At 48.1% G+C, this 20,422-nt stretch overlaps 1 protein-coding gene across 4 annotated transcripts in view; it reads left to right on the top strand.

Moving 5' to 3' along the window:
• Positions 1 to 696: 696 nt before the first annotated feature.
• LOC105452873 (segmentation polarity homeobox protein engrailed-like) overlaps positions 697 to 20,422 on the top strand; it is a 72,735-nt gene continuing 53,009 nt past the window's right edge. For 3 of the 4 annotated variants that reach the window (XR_974793.1, XM_011694397.1, XM_011694395.1), the window contains exon 1: positions 697 to 3,085. Coding sequence is in view for 3 of the 4 variants with exons in the window: in XM_011694397.1 (XP_011692699.1) it covers positions 1,681 to 3,085 (1,405 nt within the window). In the remaining variant the exon portion in view is untranslated. The remainder of the gene's footprint in view (positions 3,086 to 20,422) is intronic. The other variant, XM_011694396.1, reaches the window with a different exon arrangement.

The raw sequence follows: 20,422 nt of genomic DNA, 5'->3' as shown, positions 1-20,422 counted from the left end.
AGTGTTAAATCATATACGAGCAGCATATAGAGAGGAATCAAAAAGAGCACGCGTAAAACGTATACACAAGGCGAAACAGACGGGAACGGAGAGAATAACGAGAGAAGCAACTGGCGAGGTGGAAGGTATAAACGGTAGGGATGAAAGCAAGAGGGACAGGCACCGACAATAAACGGAGTCGACGAGGACGGAATAGCGCGCGGCGAAGCTGTATCACCTATGGGCAGATACAGGACTTCGGAAGAAACGGCAGGGTACTACAACGCCGCGAGCCGCGACGGAATAAAGTCCGCGCGAAAGAGAGGGAGAGACGGCTGTTGAGTGTAGCCGCCCCAATAAACCTCTATACTTACCCAGCGCGGCCGGGTGCCCCGGGGTGGGGATCGGCCGAGTGAGACCGAGAGCGGATGGAAGAGGACAGCCTCTAGACGTCGGCGCGTAGGTAGGGTAACGCCGCCGACCGCGGCGAGAAGTGGGACGTGGTTGATCACCTATGAGGCGAATCCGCGAGACGTCGCTACGCTCGGAGTGGGGCGCGACAGGGCGTTTCGGCGCGGCGGTGTTCGCGTGTCAGCCACCAGATGTCGAGCGATCATGTCCCTCACCCGCGTCCTCGTCCCTTCGGGGTCACCTTGGGAGGCGTGCACGCGCACCAGGTCTACACCCAGAAACGCCCATCGCGGGCCCTCCCGCCGCTTCCTCGCCGCAGACGTTCCGCGGCAACCAACTGGACAACCAGGCCCGGTCCGGTTTCACGGCGTCGGCACACTACGGCTCCGTCGAAACCCGCGTCTACCAGCGCCGCGAAGGACTCGCACGTTTCCATCGGCGCGATCCACTCGGTGACGCGACCCACCGACTACGACGCTCCTTACCTTCGTCGCAGCCGCCGCTATTTCCGTCCCTGATCGTGGACCAGCTGGTACAACGCGTGCCAATGCCGTCGCGTTGAGAAACGTCAGTGACCCTTGTACGGCGCTCCGAGAACGTCTCTAATCGGTCGAGGATCTGAAAACATGTGAGAGTGCATCGTGTTAGACTATTGTAGCGAGGACTTTAAAGGGCCGCGCTTTGTAGGCGACGGCAGAGCCTCCGTGATTGCGTTCCAGCTGAGATTTTTTGTACCATCAGATGAGCAGTAAACTTGTTCGAGGTAATTTACGATGTAAACATCGCCAGAAAGTCTACGACGAGGGACAGATCGAAAATGAAAGTGAGATAAAGTATAAATATTGACTGGAGTAATTTCGTGAAATTGTCCGTCGGAATGAAACCAAGTGAGACTATGGTTTAGCCGGTGATCGAACTCGCGGGATCGAAATAAATATCAGAAGTGTGAAATTGTGAAGAGAAATTTTCCTAGCGGAAGGATCATCCTAAATTGTTAGGTTATGATCTCGTTAATCAACCATGTACGTTAAAAAGAAGTCGTGAAACGCGGAACAGGTAATGATAGAGGTAGAAATATGAGGATGACACCATCCATCAGTGCTAAACGGATCATTTCCGTAAGATAGATCATTAAAAATGACATTAAGTATATTGAACGAGAGTTATGTCTGATTGAAGGAACGTTTCGGGGAGGAAAGAGGTTATCATGAAAACGCGGCCTACGAAAGTTCCGTTGTGATCGAGAAAACGAAGCTTGTCACTGTGCGAGGTGGGTGTCTTCGGGTAACAATGTCGAGTGCACTCCCGGAGGCACCAATGGGTCTGGACTCGTCGGACCCGGAGATCAGGTCGAACCACCTGATCTCACGGCTGGATCAGGACTCGGACGACGCGGAGAAGCGGGATCAGACGCGGGCAACCGAGTGCAACAACGCGGACAGCGATTGCGAGAGCGACACGAGCGAGGTGTTGAGCGTTGGCAGCGAACCGACGCCGACCAGCGTGGCTGAGGTGCGGGTATGCGGCTCCATGAGGTACGACCAGGAATCCGCGAGCAGCCGAGGCGAGTTCCGCGACGAGGAGAACACGAGAACGTCGGCGACGCCGTCGCCGTCCAGCTCTGCTAGCTGCAACGATCTGTATTATCAGCGTACGTCCAACAATCACGTTCCGGCACCAAGCCCACCGGGCTACAGTCAACCACCGTCGTCCCCCACGGCGTCTTCCGTCAGATCTCCGGCTTCCTCCTCGGCCACCGCCTCGTCCCCAGGTCGGCCGGAAGCTATACAAGAGGCTATCGTACCTAGATACCAATCCAGTCATCAGCAACACCTCCTTACCCGATATTCCTCTAGGGAACCTGATATCTCCGATTATACGACGCGAGTCCAGCACGGCCTAGGTCACGAAATCGTTTATCCCACTGTAGAGAGGTTACACCGTACACCAATAAGCGTTCCTCTGGTAACGAGACTCTCGTTGTCACCGCCGTCGGCCATGACGGTCACCGGGCTCCAAGCGACGACGCCCGTTCTCCATCCCGCTGCCTGCCGAGATCCGCGGGAAACTACCTCGTTGATGCCGCATCACAGTCAGCATCTGCATCACGCCAACGCCCACACGCATCTGCATCAGAGCTCGCAGGTGCAGCACGTACCGGCGAATTCGGTGCACCAGCATCACCGGCTCTCGGTCAGCAAGCTCCTGCAACGGGACTCCAGCAGCCCGGCGTCGCCCGGCGCCAGGGAGGAGAACGGACGTACCCTGCCCGCCGCGAACGGCGTGCAGAACAGCCTCGGCACCAGCAACAACGGCAGTCATCATCACAACAACAATAACAACAACAATAACAATCTGCAGCATCAGGCGGGCCTGAAGTTCAGCATAGATAACATTTTGAAGGCGGACTTCGGCAGGAGGATCACGGATCCTATCTCGCTGAAGAAATCCCGGCCTAAGAAAGTGTCCTCGAGGCCGATCGATCTGACGAAGGACTTCCTCGAGTCGTCCTCCGACACGTCCGAGAGGAGCAGCTCGGAGACGACGACGACAACGACGACCAACGCCTCCCCCACCAGTGTTTCGGCGGGGAACACAACGTCCAACTCGACTGGATCAACCGGGACCGATCCTGGGAAGATGCTGTGGCCAGCGTGGGTCTACTGCACCAGATATTCGGACAGGCCTTCCTCGGGTAAGTTATCGATAATTGTTTGATATTATATTCATGTAGTGCGCTGCAAATTGATTTTTTTTTTCGCTTCATGTTTATAGTACGATTGCAATTCATCGCGAAAGTGAATTTATTTTAAGAGTTATTATGCTGTAATCGACGAAATCTTTGGCAGTCGCCTATGTAACGCGTCACAACGCCGAAGCTTCGATTTGTCACAGCGGAGACGATGATTTACATCGTCGTTGAAATCATGACAGACACTCCGCATTATGATCTCATCAAAATTCCGCGTTTTATATATAGTCTTTTAAAACTTATATAGTCTTTCGCGTACGGGAATGTAACGGCAAATGTGCCGCATAATAATATGATTAATCAGAATTTACTGCCATTGTTTACCTAGCGCAGAAGTTCGCGGTTTCGTGCAGTTAATATTCGAAGAGGTACATATTGTATACGTTTCGCGAATGGCGTAACAAGTTTTACACATTCATTGTTCGAGCGGGATTACCCAATCCCGCGCGCGCGCACGCGGATAGAATCTCTCATTAGGAGCGTATAATGGCCTATAAATGCCGAATGTATAAATTTCTTTGTTAGAGAAGAAATATTTAACACACCGGGAGAAAATGTTTCCTCGGCCATTGTGCGAGAAAGCGTTTGTAAAACGGCTGCAATTTACTACTGTCACGATTGACGTGTAATACACCATTCATTTGTGAAATCGGCTGCCACGTTTTTCAAATAATAATTAATTAGAGAAACGCACACACATACATACAACATTAATTATGATATGCCTTGGTAGGCGAAAACGGTGCAACTGTATAAACATATAAACGCGTTTGGAAGCGCGGGAGAATAATCTCGTAATTCATAAACGAAACAGTTCCTCGAAGTTGTATATACATATACGGAGAGCCTATCCTTGTAATATAGCGAATAATTTAAGATCTTATCAGTTTAATTTAAGCAGCGTATATTTGCGCGTATTTATCAGCAAAACATAATTTATCGCCGGAGAATTTTAAAAGTACATTACGTAGTCGCGGACACAGCACGTGGACGGGCGATCCCGACTGTGTTAAACTTATTTTTAACGAACTGCGAAGGTATCACGGTACCCTATTGATCGGCCAGTTAATTATCATCTGCTTTTCGAAAGAAGTGTGTCGGTATTATTACTGCGGTTTTTGCAGCATCGCGCAGATAGATGGTCCTTTCAAGTGACACAGGAAAACGTGTAATTACTTTACTTCCCGGCCGAGTGCCAGCTTGATGAATGATAGAGAACGTTTCTTCGTGTCATTCATATCTGATATACGCTTATTGTCAGGAAACAATAGTTAAGCAGTCGGAGAAATAGCCGCTCTCTGCCTCATAAATCAAGCGCTAGCCATTTCTCACTCATGGTATATATCCGAGTAACAATTTTCTAGGCGGATCCCCCCACGAGAGCCCCGCCGTTCGTTGCGCAAAAATCCGATCGATAAATTTATATAATTGATAAATACATTTATCTTCGCGTTACACATTTTATATTATTATATACGACGTGCGTGCACACCGCGCTCGCACTCGTATACCTTTACATTAACGCCCCGTAGCGCGATTTGTACTCCGGAATTACAAATTGTACGCAACACTCTCGCGTATCATCTATGAATTATCGGGCTGTTAACATTTCGCGGTAATACGCATTTCCGTATATCCCGTCGGTTAAATATCTCGCGCGCTCCGCTCCGCGCGGCGATAACATCGTTTTAAGTGAAAACTGCTCATTGCATTACGGTGCGCGCGCGGTTTTATCAACGCGCGCGAACTTCATAATCGTAATGTATCGCGCCGTCAGGACCGTTCATTACACCAAACACCATGACGAATAGATAAATACTCTCGCCGGGAGGAGAATATTATTGGATCACCTCTTTTCCTATTATGTCTTTACAACGCGTAATTCCGCGACGGGTAGATAAGGAGCGAGTTTCGTTAAAACGACTACTATAAAATCTAATTACCGTAATTGCGCGTGCTACTCTCTCGTGCGCGGCGGGTTCATTGATATCATGGTCGACCGGCATCCACGCGGGGTTATTCTTTTCGCGCGTTCGCGTGCATTAATATCCGGTGAATATATATAAGCGCGATACGGTCGCGCGACAAGGCTGGCAATTTCTAAATGCGCATCCACATTAACGCGGAGAGTTCAGAAAAAAAAGGAACGAACGAATCTAATCGGTGACGTACACTGCTGGTGTCGCACGCACCGGGACTTTCACACCTGATGCAATAATTAGATATGGAACAACATTTCTCTCTCTCTCTCTCTCTCTCTCGTTATCATCTACTTATCGACGTCTGTAAACACTGCATAGGGAATTACGGGGCAGGGTGAGGGAATCGTAAGCATTTCAGTACGAATGTACTTTATAATGAATAAATGTCGAGTGTATAGACATTAATATATATATTAAGTGCTTTTTAGGAGAATTTTCTCACGATTCTAAAATATTTTTGATCATTATCGAGGTAACACATTAATCAGTTTGTATAATATCTTAAAAATTAAACCTGATTTATGAACGAACCCCGAATCACTAACTCATATTCCTTGCCTGGTTACGTAAGATGATAATACAGTTGGCTGTACAGACCACAGATAATTGATTAAAGATCACTTTATTTAATGAGACTTCATCAGCAGCTGTCGCGAAGTCTGCAACCCAGATAAAGAGAAAAAATAATAATAATAAGGTTAACGTCGGCGAGTTACGAGTGCGCGGCGTTACCATTCTAGAGCAAATTGCATTCCGGTAATCGTAACGTGGGAAAGTGCGCGACGACGATCGATCAGGCGGCGCGTTTGTACTTATCGCCTCCGTCCCGCCGATGCGGAAAGAGAACGAGGTTTTCGCGACGATAAAACCGCGCGCTCCGGAATATTGCATAATTAAGTCTATACAGCCGCAGCACCGAATCGCGATCGTCGCGATCTGCCGGACGCGGACGCGCGAACCGATACGTTTGCCGCGCGGCGCTCTCCGGGCCGGAGAAAAGCGCGACCGCGAGGTGGCAATAAAGCCGGCGGTATCGCGCGCTAAAATCCATTTACGGAAAGTTATGGCTAATTAGTTGCCTCGGCCTCGGAGGAGCACGGGCGCGATTTCCCGTTAACGAGGCTCGAACTGGTGTGCCGCGGGGCACACCGTCGGAAAAGGACAAAGCGCGCACAGCTGTGTTCCTCCCTAGGTATTATAAGTACTTGTACTTGTCGCGGACTCGCGTATCACCACTGTGTGGTTGAGAATTTGAAAAAATCTACACGCTGCACCGCGCTTTATCGGCGATACCCGATGGATATTGTCAACGCACGAACGCATTAAACTCGTTCTGTTGCGCGTCGCGGGTTAGCGGGGGGCGGTGAACGCGTGTTGCAACGCGCCGCGCCGTAAACGGCGATCGTTCGTGTGATTAACGTGGGCTGTCAGTTTTGCAGTATCTCGCTGCATCACGCGAAACCTAAAACACTGTCGAATTGTTCCGCGCGAAAGGCGGCTGGGCATTCGCGTTTGAGAAACAATCCCCGTTTTGTCCCGAGGAAGGGAATGAGAACCGCGAGCAATTGTCCGTCGAATTATTATTATTAGTCGGCCTGGCGTTGCATAATTAAAGGAACCGATCGGGGCGATCGGCAAAAAGCCACGGCGCGCGTTATATGACGATACATCGAACCTTAACAAAATATGCTCGCGGTGAGCTAAAAAGAGGGATTAATTCGCGTGGCTCCGCTCCATTTCTCTCTCCTCTCTCTCTCTCTTTTTTCTCTCTCTCTCTCTCTCGTTTCCTTGTACTCGATCGATTGAACGGGAGGACCGATATACCGTACATACGTACAATTGGCATACGTGTGTGACCGAGCGCGCTTGCTCCGTATCGGGCGGTCTCGCGGGATCCATCGATCTTATTAGGATATCGGAGGTGCTTCTCGTTCTCCACGGCTGAACACGATAACAAACCCACGGCCGGAGCCGTGTATACACGGCCACGTACACGGGCGGCCCCGGAGGCGGCCTTACAAAACCTATGAATGGCTTCCGTTCCGCGCTCCAGATATCGTATAAACGTGAATTTTCAGATAAGACAGCGCCGTTGCATCTCCGTATATCTGCCTGTAACAAAACGGGGCGGTTGTATAATACTTGTCTTACGGATCTTACGGATTGCAGCGATGCTCGACGCGTGAGGACGAGTTGAAAAGCTGCGTATTACCGGAGGAAAGGGAGGAAATGGAAACTCGGAAGATTAATCTAAAAATGTGTCTGCGTACGTGCGATTACAAAGCAGAAGAAAAGTATCTTTATCGTTGAGGAACGAAGCGCTTGTGCGGCCGTGATGCCGAGACACTATCATTATATCTACATTGAGATAATTGTCTGTCAATTCCACGTCTGTTAATTGCGTAACAACTACAGGGCAGCTTCCGTTCCGGCGGGCAGGAGCCGCAGCAGCAGCAGCAGCGAAAAAGCGAATGTCTCGAAGGCATAAGAAAAAAGGAACGAGCGTCTACGTTTGAGAGCGTTTCATCATCCAAATGAAATCCCGCCTAACGATCTATTAATGATTCCGGCAATTATCATTCTTGTCCGTGATATTACCATCGCACGCAGATCGAACGTCTCTTCTCGGCTATGCGCATAGAAAATTGGATCCTAATTGGAAGAAGCGTCGGAGGGATAGGAAATGGCGTTTAACGCGCGATTTATGGGAGGTTTCGTTGTTCGAAATTTCGTCGGGAACGAATACGAACGTTGTTGTTAATGGCGCGATGAATACGTGTGACGGCGCGAAATAATTAACAGCTTTTGAGACTTTGCGCGTCTCGATTATCGGAGCCAAATGTGCAATTAAGGTGCGCGACGTACGGAAACTTTGAGGAAAACGTTCAATGTCATAATTAGGCGTCACGATGAAAAGTGGGTATATACAACTTGTCGACAATTGTTCGTTGCACAAAATATAGATTATCATCGCGCGCTGGAAAAAGACTGAGAAATTGATTGCCAATAATAAGATTCGAGCTTAATATCATTCGAATATAATTTTATGCCGCTTTAACGCGGAAAGATCGTATCGCAACTAAACCGACCTAAAACCGTCAGTCCGTCCTATAATTTGAAACTTGCAGCTTTCTTTTGATATACGTTCTCTCCCTCTCCTTAGATCACCGTCTGACGACTAATATTTGTGCATGTCGTTGTCTCGTTTTGTAACATTCGCGTGTCATCGGCTCGCGCGCTGCGCGTTGTCACCGTGGAATTAATTAATAGCTAAGTCAATATTAGTCAGCCGTCGTCCCCGGGACGTCGTTACGTCGGGAAATCTTCTCGAGAGCAACGCGAGAGCAAGTTGCTACACCGCGCGATTAGCAGGCCGCGCAAGACGATGGTTAACACCGCGGGGGATCCATTTGCCGCGTGTGGTTGCGCGGTCCCCGGAATGCGCGTGCCTTCCCCTCGCCATTCAAATATCCGCACTGACTTATGGGCGTAACTTGGCACGAAGCGAGCTTTTACACGACTGGCACTGAGATAAGAACTCTTATTCTCTCCGCTGCCTGCGGTTCTATTCTATCATTCTTGTTCGCCGAATCGGACATCAGATATTGTTTCTCTTCCGGTGAAATGAAATTCATGCGAATGTAACGAAACCGTTCTGAGAGGCGATGAAAAAAATTTGCCCTAAACGCGTAAACGAGTGCCACTCATGACGAAAGACGATTGTAATGTTTACGCTCGCTCGAGCCCCCGTATATAAGTGCCGTTGACGCATTTGCTCGTGTGTACACTGACGGGGCAGTTCATACGGTTTAAAATGGCGTGTAAACGTCTAATATCTCGTTAACGTGAAAATTTGCGAAACCACCGCACCGCGTCGCGATTGAAATGATTCACGGTAGCTGTAACGAGACGCGCGCGATTATAGGTAACCTTTCACGGGCCTCAAGGCATTTGACGATCGGCCATCGATCTTCTCGGTAATATATTAGCAGTTAATAAGTAATTAAAAGCCGATGTCGATAGGAGAATGATGAGCGTGCGATATTGCGGCGACGCGCGCGATAACGGTGCCACAGGCTTAAATACATTATCGAGGCGCAGCCAGTGGAACGAGCACAAAAGAGACGGTGTTGCGCGAGAGTGTGTGTCTTCAATTAGAAATTGTTTACGCCAGGTGGATAGTGCGCCGGGTATATCGCTATATCGGGATAATCTCATGGCGGTTAATAAACGGCCAGAAAGAACGTATACCCGAGCCCCGCTAATGAGCCTCTGGATTGACAGACAGGCAATCCGTAGGTGTAATGCGAGGCACACGCGGCCGATTACGCGTTTAGAAATTGAGTTCGCCGCTAATCGGTATCCAGGGAGGCATAAAGAATCTATCAGTGAAAGGAAATCGCGGCTCGGATCGGCGAAACGCACACTCATCGCAGGATCTATTCTGGCATCAGAACGACGGGTCCGCATTATCGTATAGGATTATATTCTTTCAATATTCTTCGCTAAAAACATGATATTCAATTTTATCTTATATAATTATAGATTTATGCGGCAAATTTAAACGTTGAAACATTTTTTTTTTCGGTTAACCATAGAAATTTAAAGAAAGTTTTGATTTTAATTTACGTATTTTCATCCATTATGTTGGACAATGATTGATCTATTTTATTTATTGATATAAATTTCCAGCGACGCTTAAATCGGTCAATTTATGTATTAAAATGTTTCTCTGTCGAACAGCTAAACAATTCTTTTTGATCAACTTCGACGATTCTGATGTCTCATCTCGGCCTACACGTCCGCTAAGATTTACACGCGTAACAATAAGATCACGCGGGCGTAGGTGTCTCGCGGAAGGAAGCTGTTTATCTCGTGCGCCTTTATAGACGGAAATTACCTCGTGCCTCGTCACACCAATCACAAATTCTTATAACCGTTTTATACGCGTAGGACCCGCGACGCGTAGGAATCGCTGCATGACAACACGTGCAGTAAATTTGTGGAAGCTCTATTTGAGAATGGCTCGCGCGTTCGGGGAAATGTGTTCAATGATGACAAGCGTGCAGCATCACCGTCGCGGAATGAATTCAATCTCGTGCAACATTGATCTCGCACGACGACCTGCACAGGGATTCTATATGTTTGTTAGTCCTATTTATAGGAACGCATAAAGAGGGGAATATAAAGTAATTTTATATTCCTTATATCGCGAAATATGTGTGATTCGCCTGATTTAACAATGTGTGTTGATCGCTACAAAAAAAAACCACTCGAAGCGCGAACTGCAAATGACAAAATAAATCTCCGCTTGTTATTAAATTTTTCGAATCGCGGCGCGCGTTGATTTTGAAGACGGTAGTGCAGCATTTCCCTCCTTCGGTGGAACGCGCGCTTGGGTTGATTGTGCCTTCTGGAGGACATCAATCACCCGGGGAGGCCCCGGTCTCGTGTACGAACACATTGACGCGGTGAATGCACGCCGGGATAACGGACGCGCGCTTTAAATGGCCGTTGTCGCCAACAAACAGCGGCACAAATTCACGCCAAACGTTCGACAATGGCGCGGCGACGTGGCGACGTCGATTGACCCGAATAAATGTACTACTAATTCGACAAGTTCGCTTTCTATAAAACGTTTTTTCAAAAGCCCGCGATCGGAACCTACATTCCCGCGTCTTTTTACGTCAAAAACCGCTTAGGTAACCTTTGTGGAAACACGGCACTTTTCGTACACAAGCCGTTCGCGTTCGGTACGGAACACGCTTGAGCTCTTCGCGACGAATAATTCACGAGAGGAGAAAGTGCTTAGACCACGAAAGTGGACCTGTCGTCGGCACCGAGACTATACGACATAATGATCGCGTCTTTACTTCCCTGCCTTGTAAACCGGGCGCAGCTAATTCAGCTCACAGTCACGTAAGTCAGCCGAATATGTCACAACGAGACCGTGCATTATAATGCACTTACATCGGGGCGGCTGGTGGTTTTACACGTATCGGACATGCTCTCTCATTTGCGCTCATTGTATAAAATGAAAATCGTCCGTTTTACCCGTGTCGTGTATCAGCCGTACATTTTACTATATTAGGAACCGCGAGAGACTCGACCAGTCCCAACTAGTCGCGATATTCGATACATACATTATCCATAAATATACAAGAGATCCATTTTGTTTCAACTTTCGTTTTTTTTTTAAACTAAATTGTGCTAAATATGATAATGCATTGCACTTAAAAAAAATTTAATTGATTTATTTAAATCTGTTGCATGTAGCAAGAAGGCTCAGACCAATTTATGCCTCCGAATATTATAATTCGTCATTTTAACAATAACTGCATATCAATCATAATTGTACTTGTTGCTTAAAAAATTTCCTTGATTCATTTAAATCTGTTATATGCATATATAGCGTTGTAGATAAGGAGGCACAAACCGGATCAATTTATGCCTCCGAATATTATAATTCGTCATTTTAATAACTGGATATCAATCATAATTGTACTTGCTGCCACTCGCATGAGATATACGAGTCCTGATGACAATACACATATAAAGCGTACTCTACCCCTGAAATGAGACTAGCGTCGATTAGCCGAGTCTCTTACGTCTCGGGCACGGACACGGCTGACCACCCAGAGCACGTCAATCACGTCGTCAGCCCCTCGGCAGACGCGGCACCGCGACACGAGGAAGCGCTCGAGCGAGCGCGCAAATGCGAGCCGGAAGTGTCCTGTCGTCGACAAGCCAACGACACGATGGACGTACATCTTCGCCTTCGCCATGAACGTACGCGTTCATTCGCTCGTTCGCTCGTTCGTTCGTTCACTCTCGCGAAGATCGGAGTACATTGTGCGGTACCGTTGCCGTTGAAAAGGTGGGTTTTACACGCGTACGTGGGTGGGCCGCCTCGCGTCACGGATTCTTCGGACACGCGGTATTCCCATGGACGCCGCGCGGCGACACGTGGCACACCGTCGGGAGATTTGGTAAATTATTAGCAGCAAGCCACGATGAAAAAGCCACGACCTTCTCTTTCTCTCTCTCTCTCTCTTTTTGTTTTTTTCTGCATGGGCGTCTGTCTACCGCCTCGTTGCTCTCTTCTTGCACGTGACGACTATATTAAGGAAATGCACGTCTCGTTGTTGTTGTCGCGCGCGAGATTGCGCTTCGACGCGGCCTATAACATTTCGCCATTTTGTACGGAATTTATAAATTTATAAACACTGATAGGTGGATCGCCCGACACTCTGATACGCACTGAACGCGTTGCCTCCGGTGAAAGAGAGAGAGAGAGAGAGAGAGATAAGAATCGGACTTGTTTACGCCCACTTATAATCGGGTACCAGTAACCTGCGTATATATCGGTACACGCTGACGTTTATATAAGCTTAATTATGTGAGAGCGTAAAACGTGCGAGCGCGGTACAAACACCGTACGTTGTAAATTGTAGGTATTAAAATTTTCCTATTTCTCTGAACGCTGAAGCTATATTTTTTACTTTTCTCAATCCAGTCGTTTTAAATCATAAGTATACCGTGCGTAAGTATAGATTAATAGAATTCCATTACGAACCTGGCGAATAAATTTTTATCGACGACTCTTGAACGAGCGCGAGGTAGCGAAAAGAAAAAACGATCGGGTATCCGAGACACGGTTCTTAATTGAACTTATCATATTAACTGCCATTCGCCTCGGAGATATCTATATTTCGTTCATCGATAATGCGATAAAAAAGACTGCGGTAGTGGTAATGGATGACATCATTACGACGAGGGGTAGAATATATTTATGGAAGGCAGAAGGCAACCGGTCGGACGACTTCGTGGAAGACGAGCGAAGTCGAAAAATGCCGGATTGCGCGCGCGCGCGCGCACGTCGCAAACGTATGCGATGGATATCCGCGTACGTTTCATTTGCGTGCGCCGCGCCAAGTGTTGCGTGTTTCATTGTTAAATGAGATTGAGGAAATTATTAGCAATATCATAGATATAGGATACAAAGTCCGTGCGTTTCGGCGTGCACCTCTCCGCGCACGCGAGGGCGCGACGCGTATATTGTATAATGGCAACATCTAGAAAAATATACACGAGTGTAGCTTACGAGAGTGTAACGACAGTTTCTTCATTATTGAACGCCGAGCGCGCGCACGCGGACACACAATCGTGCATTACCGAACCGTCAATTATTGCAACCTGCAATAAAAATTCCTGGCCTCTTAATGTCTCTCCCGTTCGTTACTATTTACTCATGAGCAATATTCACTCGCGTAGCGTGACCAATTGCCTTTCAACTCTCGTTTCAGTCGTATCACATGATACGCGCGTATACGTGTATTTTGTAAGAAGAAAAGAGCCCCCCTCCGCCCCCGGAGGGGGTTTACGCAGCGTAAGCTGTAATGCGTATGACACGCATAATATTTTGCACGTCACATACGTCGTTAGCCGTATAGAACAGACAGGTGGAGAATCGTGTTTTCCTAGAAAGTGCTAAATTATCCTGCAAATCTAAGGAGACATGTCAACGTGTATAGCAACGCAGTTTGTAGCTGTACTTACGTTAATGCGCCGAATAGATTCGTTTTCGTCAACTTTCGAACGTGCTGCTGATTTTAGTTTGATTCTCAACTTAGATGAATCTTCATTTTTTACAATTCCAGAATCGGATGATTTAACAAAAATATATATATGGGTTTATAACAACGATAGTCCGCGCGCATTGCGGTGATAAAATTTTTCAGCCTCGCTCTTCCGCGAACAGGTGGCCGCGGCCAGTACAGGAAGAAATGGTTAGTTCGAGTAGCTGGAATTCGTGCGACGTTCCCCTCCTGCGCGGCACGCAGGAACACTTCCTTTCGTCAATTATCGCGAGCATGCCATCGCGCGAAATTGCGGCGGTGACGCGAAAAACGTGCGGGACGAGGGGGAGGAGGGGAAGCGCGCGCGGCCGCAAGAAGCTCGCGCGGCTTGCATCATCGACACCGAGCTATGCGTATTTCACGTGTCCGTTGACAGTGCGACAAGATCGGCGCGCACAATGACGGATGACGCACTACCGCGAAGCGAAAAGGGACGGGGTAACTTTAATCGGGTGGAAAGTCGCGCGAACCGGTCGGGCGGGTTTCGCGGAAGGCGAAACAAAAAGCCGCTGGCCAGGATCAAAAATATATCGCGATCGCGCGGTGATCACGCGGCGATCGTTAGCCGGTAGTCAGGTGGAAATTTGTTGCTCGCTGCTATATCACGCGACGGATACGCAAGTGCATATATACGTATGTACATACTTGCGCGCGCGCGCATGCAATGCATACGCATATCATTCTATATACGCGTGTGCGCGACGTACGTCGTGCACATACTCGGCTCGAGAAGACACGACGGGCCCACCCACACTACCGGGCCCGAAAAACCGGCCGCTGTTCCTTCCGTACGGCTATAATTTATCCCGGAGTGACTGACTGGTCGTTAGAGCGAGGGAGAGATAAGAGAGAGAGAGAGAGAGAGAGAGAGAGAGAGAGCGCACGTGGAAGAAGGAGAAATCCTCGGTGGATCTCGGTGCACGTGTGTGTGTTGTGTGTGTACATGCGTATACATGCGTATGCGTGCGATCGGCCCTACCGTCGCTCGAGCGATTAGGATGGCATCCTCCTGCGTTTCTTTGTGGATCGACGTGGATCCTCGGCTCGTCGTCGTCCGAGGTCTTCTCGCTTACGTCGTTAGCGAGGGTATCGTTACGTCATTTTGCTCCAGCTCGCTCGCCGACATCGAGGCATTTTGCAGCACGTGTGTCAGCAGAAATGTGTCTTCCTCCGAACTCACAAGCCTCCTCTTCTAGATAGCGAACTGTGAACTTCGCTATCTCGTTTATATATACGCACACTTATCCCGCAAGAAGCAACGATTTCTTCTTCGACGATTATTATCTCCGAGTTAGGTCACACACGTGCGGCTTTACCGTCTCGTCGATTTATAATATGAATTTTATTGCCTCTTCAGAATTTAATTATCCTCCAGGAGAGAAGAAAAATAAAATTATTATCATAAATTATGCGTGTACAATCGCGATATAAACTTCCTTTTTATTTTATCTTTGCACACCATCGTGATTGATGATTGGAAAATGATCGAGAGACAGATGAAGACTACATACATATATATATATATACAAATGTTAATGCGCAGCCCGTTTTCTCGGATTGAAATGTTAATAATATTTCTGACGAGCGTGTGCTACAATCGCCGTTATAAAATGCACTCGAACGTTTCGTGAGCTCGTAAAAGAAACACGTTAGATTTATACCATTGCAGCGCTTGCATCGGCGCGCGATGTGTTCGTCGCTCGAGGTGCAGAGTCGACTCCGCGCGCCCCGCTCCGGTATACGTTATCTGATTAAAGTTTCTCTTTATGGTTAATTACTTTGTCATACTGTTAAGTACCTTTTAATTCCCGGCTCATTCCCGATGCCTGCCTTTCAATCGGCAAGGCCGTGTTTCAATTATACTTTCCCGGCGCGCATTGAGATATTAAATGAAATCCATAAATTCATGGACGCGTCTCGATTAATCACGGGCCCGGTACCGCGGGCCCGTGGAAGCTAATTGCGGCTGTGTGCAACTGAATACGCGCGGTATAAACGCACGATATTATCCCTGCCGATTATATCTAATCTGAATTATCTAAACGCATTACCCGCGCGATACGGGCTTTGCACACTCGCGAAATTCATTATTTAGCGCACGCCTGTCGGAAGTCGCGAGGTTCACGGAGTGCCCGGTGCATTTACGTGTATAGTGATAGGCAGGGAGAAATTCGTACGGTTTCGTCGACCAAAATTAACGACCTGAGGCTTATTGTATGAAAATAGAAAACAGCCGAGTAATACTCGAGTGATTCGTTAATCTCTGCAGAGTGATGGGTGTTTAGTGCGAGAATGTCACAGTTCAGATCGAAACGTAGCCAATAAGGAAACCGCTAAGTACCGTCTCTAAGCGTGACCACCAATCCCCGCGCATAATCTCCCGATTAATTTTACGAAGCTAATGGAAATGATTCCCCTCCCCCCCGGCCCGAAAACAACAAAATTCGGTCGAGCGGAGCACGTCATTTTACAACCCCAATATCCTCTCCTTGCGGCAGTTACGATCTTCCGCCGAGCGCGCGATGTTTACCATAAAATCCAATAAGCTTAAGTGTTCTCAGCGCGTGGAAATAAGATAAACCCCCTCCGATCTATCTAACGTAGACACCCCCTTGATATATCAAGGGCGGCGCCACCGGATGGACCCACCCTATAGCGGCCCATCCACTAAAGACCCCGGCAATCACCCTCCAGCATCGTGCGGGCTCCAATATTAATTACCGATTCGTCCTCGCGTTGCCTATAAAGTAACTGCAGCGGTGGACCTACGAATAATCGCACGAAGGAGAGAAAGAGAGAGAAAAGGGGGAGGGGGAGGGAAGGGAAGGAGAAAGAAAGGAGAGAGAGAGAGGCCGCACGATCGAGCAGGGAACGTTTAACGGATATCTGACGAGTTCATTAATAACTCCTGGTAGGTAGGTGGATGGGTATACCTCTTCAGGTATTCGCGCGCTTAATTGATTCTCTTACGTAATTACCTCTTTCTCTTACCCCCCGCCCCCTCCCCCTCGCCCGCTTCTACTCGATCACACATCTCCCCCGCCCGCGTACTATACACGACTTCGTTACTTCTCGTTCGAATCGTGCCTCTCGTTGCCTCGATCCAGACGTCGCCGCGTCGCGCACGGGACACGCGGGTTTACGGCTTTGAACCCGCGATGCCTATATACACGCGAGAGATGTGGGAGAGTGCAGGAGGTGGAGGAGCATAAAGTATCGGAGATTATCTGGCCGCTAAAGTGGCTAAGTAGCGTTTTGCGTGGACGACCGACTTTACTCCGGATCCGGGGCTGAATTTAAACGCTTCGAGAGAGAGAGAGAGAGAGAGAGCACACGTTGCAAGCGCGTAAAAATCGTTGTGCGAGTATTCAATCGTTAAGTTTAAACGTTAGTCAGTCCGAGCCGTCCTACAGTATCTCTGACGTTACAGTATCTCGGCCTCATTACAAGTATTACATACGACGTAATTATGTCGAAACGACGTTACGTGGACAGATGAATGCATGTATTTACTGTTCCATCAGAGTCAAGCCCTCTCTCTCTCTCTCTCTCTCTCTCTCTCTCTCTCTCTCTCTCTCTCTAAGAACAAAGTTACAAAATAAAAAAATTACGACAGGAGGTTTGGGATAAGTAAAAAAATGTGTCCGCTTTAACGCTTCGAAGGGAAGAGCGGATACAGTATAAATCAACTGCAAATACCACGGTAGGGTTACTTTACCGAATCCTCCCCCCCCTCCTCCCGTAAACCCGGGCGGGACACGTGGTGTGAAAAAAAAGACTTCGCCCACCCTCGTGGCGACTATGCCTGGAATTCGATCGGCGTTGCGAGGCGCGACACTGTCGAAGGGTTTGCTTTAATGAATTTACAGAGGCTCCAAGAGGGGATCTTCCCCATTCTGGGCACCCCCAAAGATTCTCCTTGCTTGCAAAAGCAGTAATCGTGTAGGTCACGTAGAAGAAATCCATGAATGGCGAGTGTGAGAAAGCGTGAGAAAGTTTCACGTCAAGTAATTCACGTCCATAATTCACATTTACTTTTTTTTTGCGAACGCGCGCACGATGCGAGATGCAGCGAGATATATTCGTAAATGTTGAACGATATTGACACTGTCGTAAGAGCCGTATAGGGCAATTACGGTGCCGCAAAAATAACTCAAACGATCTCTCGGAGAAAATAAGGTATGCATAATTCCGGGTTTGCGTGCCTGCCTCGGCGACACACCGGCCGATCTAAGTAAAGCAATCTTAAAAATTCATATAATGCTAACAGCGGCCCTGAAGTATACAACGTTGCTCGTAACATTGTTAACAAATGTCTCAGTCTCACCCGGGCGTGCGCTAGAACCTGGTCATGTCTCACGGCACATATTTTCGAGAGTGTACCACTCGAAATGTGTGTGTGTGTACGTGGGAGGGAGGGGGGGGGGGTAAATAAAGAATTTATCCGCGCTATAACCCGGTTAGAGGTAAAGCGAGAGTAAAGCGCAGGTCGATGATCGACCTTTCAACGGAGTGGTATTGCGCGGGCGGAGGGAGGAGGGGGAAGGGAGGGGGGGAGAGTATCCTCCACACGCCGCGATACGGTGCTTATGGATATAAATATCCGCTCGTCTTTACGTAATCGCGGTACGCCTCGCGTGATTGCTCGAGAGTCCGAAATTTACGAGCCTTCGATAATAGTCGAGGCGTCGGGCCGTGAGGGAACAGGTACCTATACGTCACACATACACATACACACACACACACTTGTGTCATTACGTTCGTCCGTCGTGGAAATGGCCGACGTTGGCCGATGTACTTTACGACGAATCGCGCTCGTAATCGCAATAAAGCACGATCCTGCTTACGTAGGAGTCAAACTCTCGCGCCGATTTGCATTGCGCTATTTTGCACTACGGGGCTACAGGCACGTTCGGGCGATATTTCTCTCCGCGAGCGCGCATAGGTAATAACGTGCCATTAACTGAAACGTTGAGAACAAAACCGGCTTAATCGGCGTTCGATTAACAGCTGTTATCGAAATAAGCGCGCACTCGCGAGCGAGTGGATTAAAGGAGGCGGAGAGGCGCGGGCAAAATTTCCGAATTACTTCACAAGCTGTTTCTAAGCACCGCATATATAATTTAATATTCTTGCGCGAGATGTTAATCTGTCTCTCATTCCGCCGGTTTCTGCGGTCGCTTATGGAATATTATTACACACAGTTTTGTTCCCGCGTATCTCGCAGGTTTTTTCTCTCTGCCGATGATAATAGCCACGTATGCCACGTCCAATTAAGTTTTCCGCAAGAGATTTTACATAACAACACCACACATTTATTATTCGTAATAAGTTTCTTACAGGCGCGTTAACTGACGCTCGGGGACCGGTTAATTATGTCAGGCTTGTAACCTCGCATTATGCCTCCCCACCTTCCCTCCTCTCATTCATCGTGCGTTACATTTTATTTTATTTTATTTTCTCCCCCTCCCCCTCCCCCTCCGGGGGAATAGATGGAGTAGGACTCGGGTTAATTTGTCACGGGCAACAACAATCTTCTCACATTTCACAATAAATTCACCGTGATGAAGTCGAGCGACTGCCATCAGAGTGCATGTCCATCGCATACCGTCCTTTTTAAAATTGCAATTTTTCTACGCGCGACTCCCGTCAGCAATTACATAAATATTACGTTTCTCGCGTTTTTCTACTTTGAAACAAATTACGCAGCGCCTCTGGAAAATTTTTTTTTTACATCATATTTCTAACGGCTTTCGTCGCTCTGGGCACGCTCCAGAAAATGCTAAAACGATTTATTCAAAGCCGGAGCCATTATAAGCGAGTAATGTGAGAACTTGCAAATTTCGTAATTCATTCGAGGTTCACCGAAGACGAGTAAATATCGGGAAAGACGGGCGCGCGGGGGTACGTCCGCCCGGCAGAGTAGAGAGATTAGTAAATCCATATTATTAGCTTTAATGAGCCGAGACGCCGACCGCCTTCTTGCCTACGGCGAGATCCCGGCAAGGTGTGTGGCGAAAGTCGACTGCAGGGTGGCCTGCCCGGGCTCTGAATACGTTCCTGAATACTATTAATCGATTGAAACGACGAACCGGACGATATCCCGCGTGGTTCACCCATATCGGCAGCAAGGTCGGGAACGTTCTCCCACATTTATCGAAGTCAATCGGGCCGGGCTATTTTTTTTTTTTTTACACCGCATTTGTTTCACGAATCCGACGCGCTCGTTTCGCGATGTCGGAAGCGAGGTCCTAGTGAAGATCCTGGACGAAATTACGATATTATTATTATTATATCGCTTATAGGCGGACATTTACACGCGATGATCATTTAGACGCGACAATTACAGTAACGTAAGATACTTTCGCAACGTCGGAAAAGAAGTCCCAGGTCGAAAGGATAAATTAATTACCGATGAATTCAATTACCCGATTTTCAACTGTCCATCATTCATCTTCATCGCATCGGCATGTTTTCCGTACGTACGTATACATCGCGTATAAGTACGTTCCAAGAACGCGTCAAGGCAATCGATAAATCACGGCGCGATGCCGCGGGTGTAATCCTGCCGTAAATCTACCGTCCTATTGCCGGTGGAAAGAAGGCCGGCGCGCGATTTTCTACGCCAAAACAACGCGCGACTCTCTCGGGAGGGAGAG

The sequence above is a fragment of the Wasmannia auropunctata genome, unplaced genomic scaffold (assembly GCF_000956235.1).
Source record: "Wasmannia auropunctata unplaced genomic scaffold, wasmannia.A_1.0 LD336026.1, whole genome shotgun sequence".
Taxonomy (NCBI): domain Eukaryota; kingdom Metazoa; phylum Arthropoda; class Insecta; order Hymenoptera; family Formicidae; genus Wasmannia; species Wasmannia auropunctata.
The sequence above is the reverse complement of the archived record's forward strand: the minus strand, read 5'-3'. Positions and strand labels throughout refer to the sequence as shown.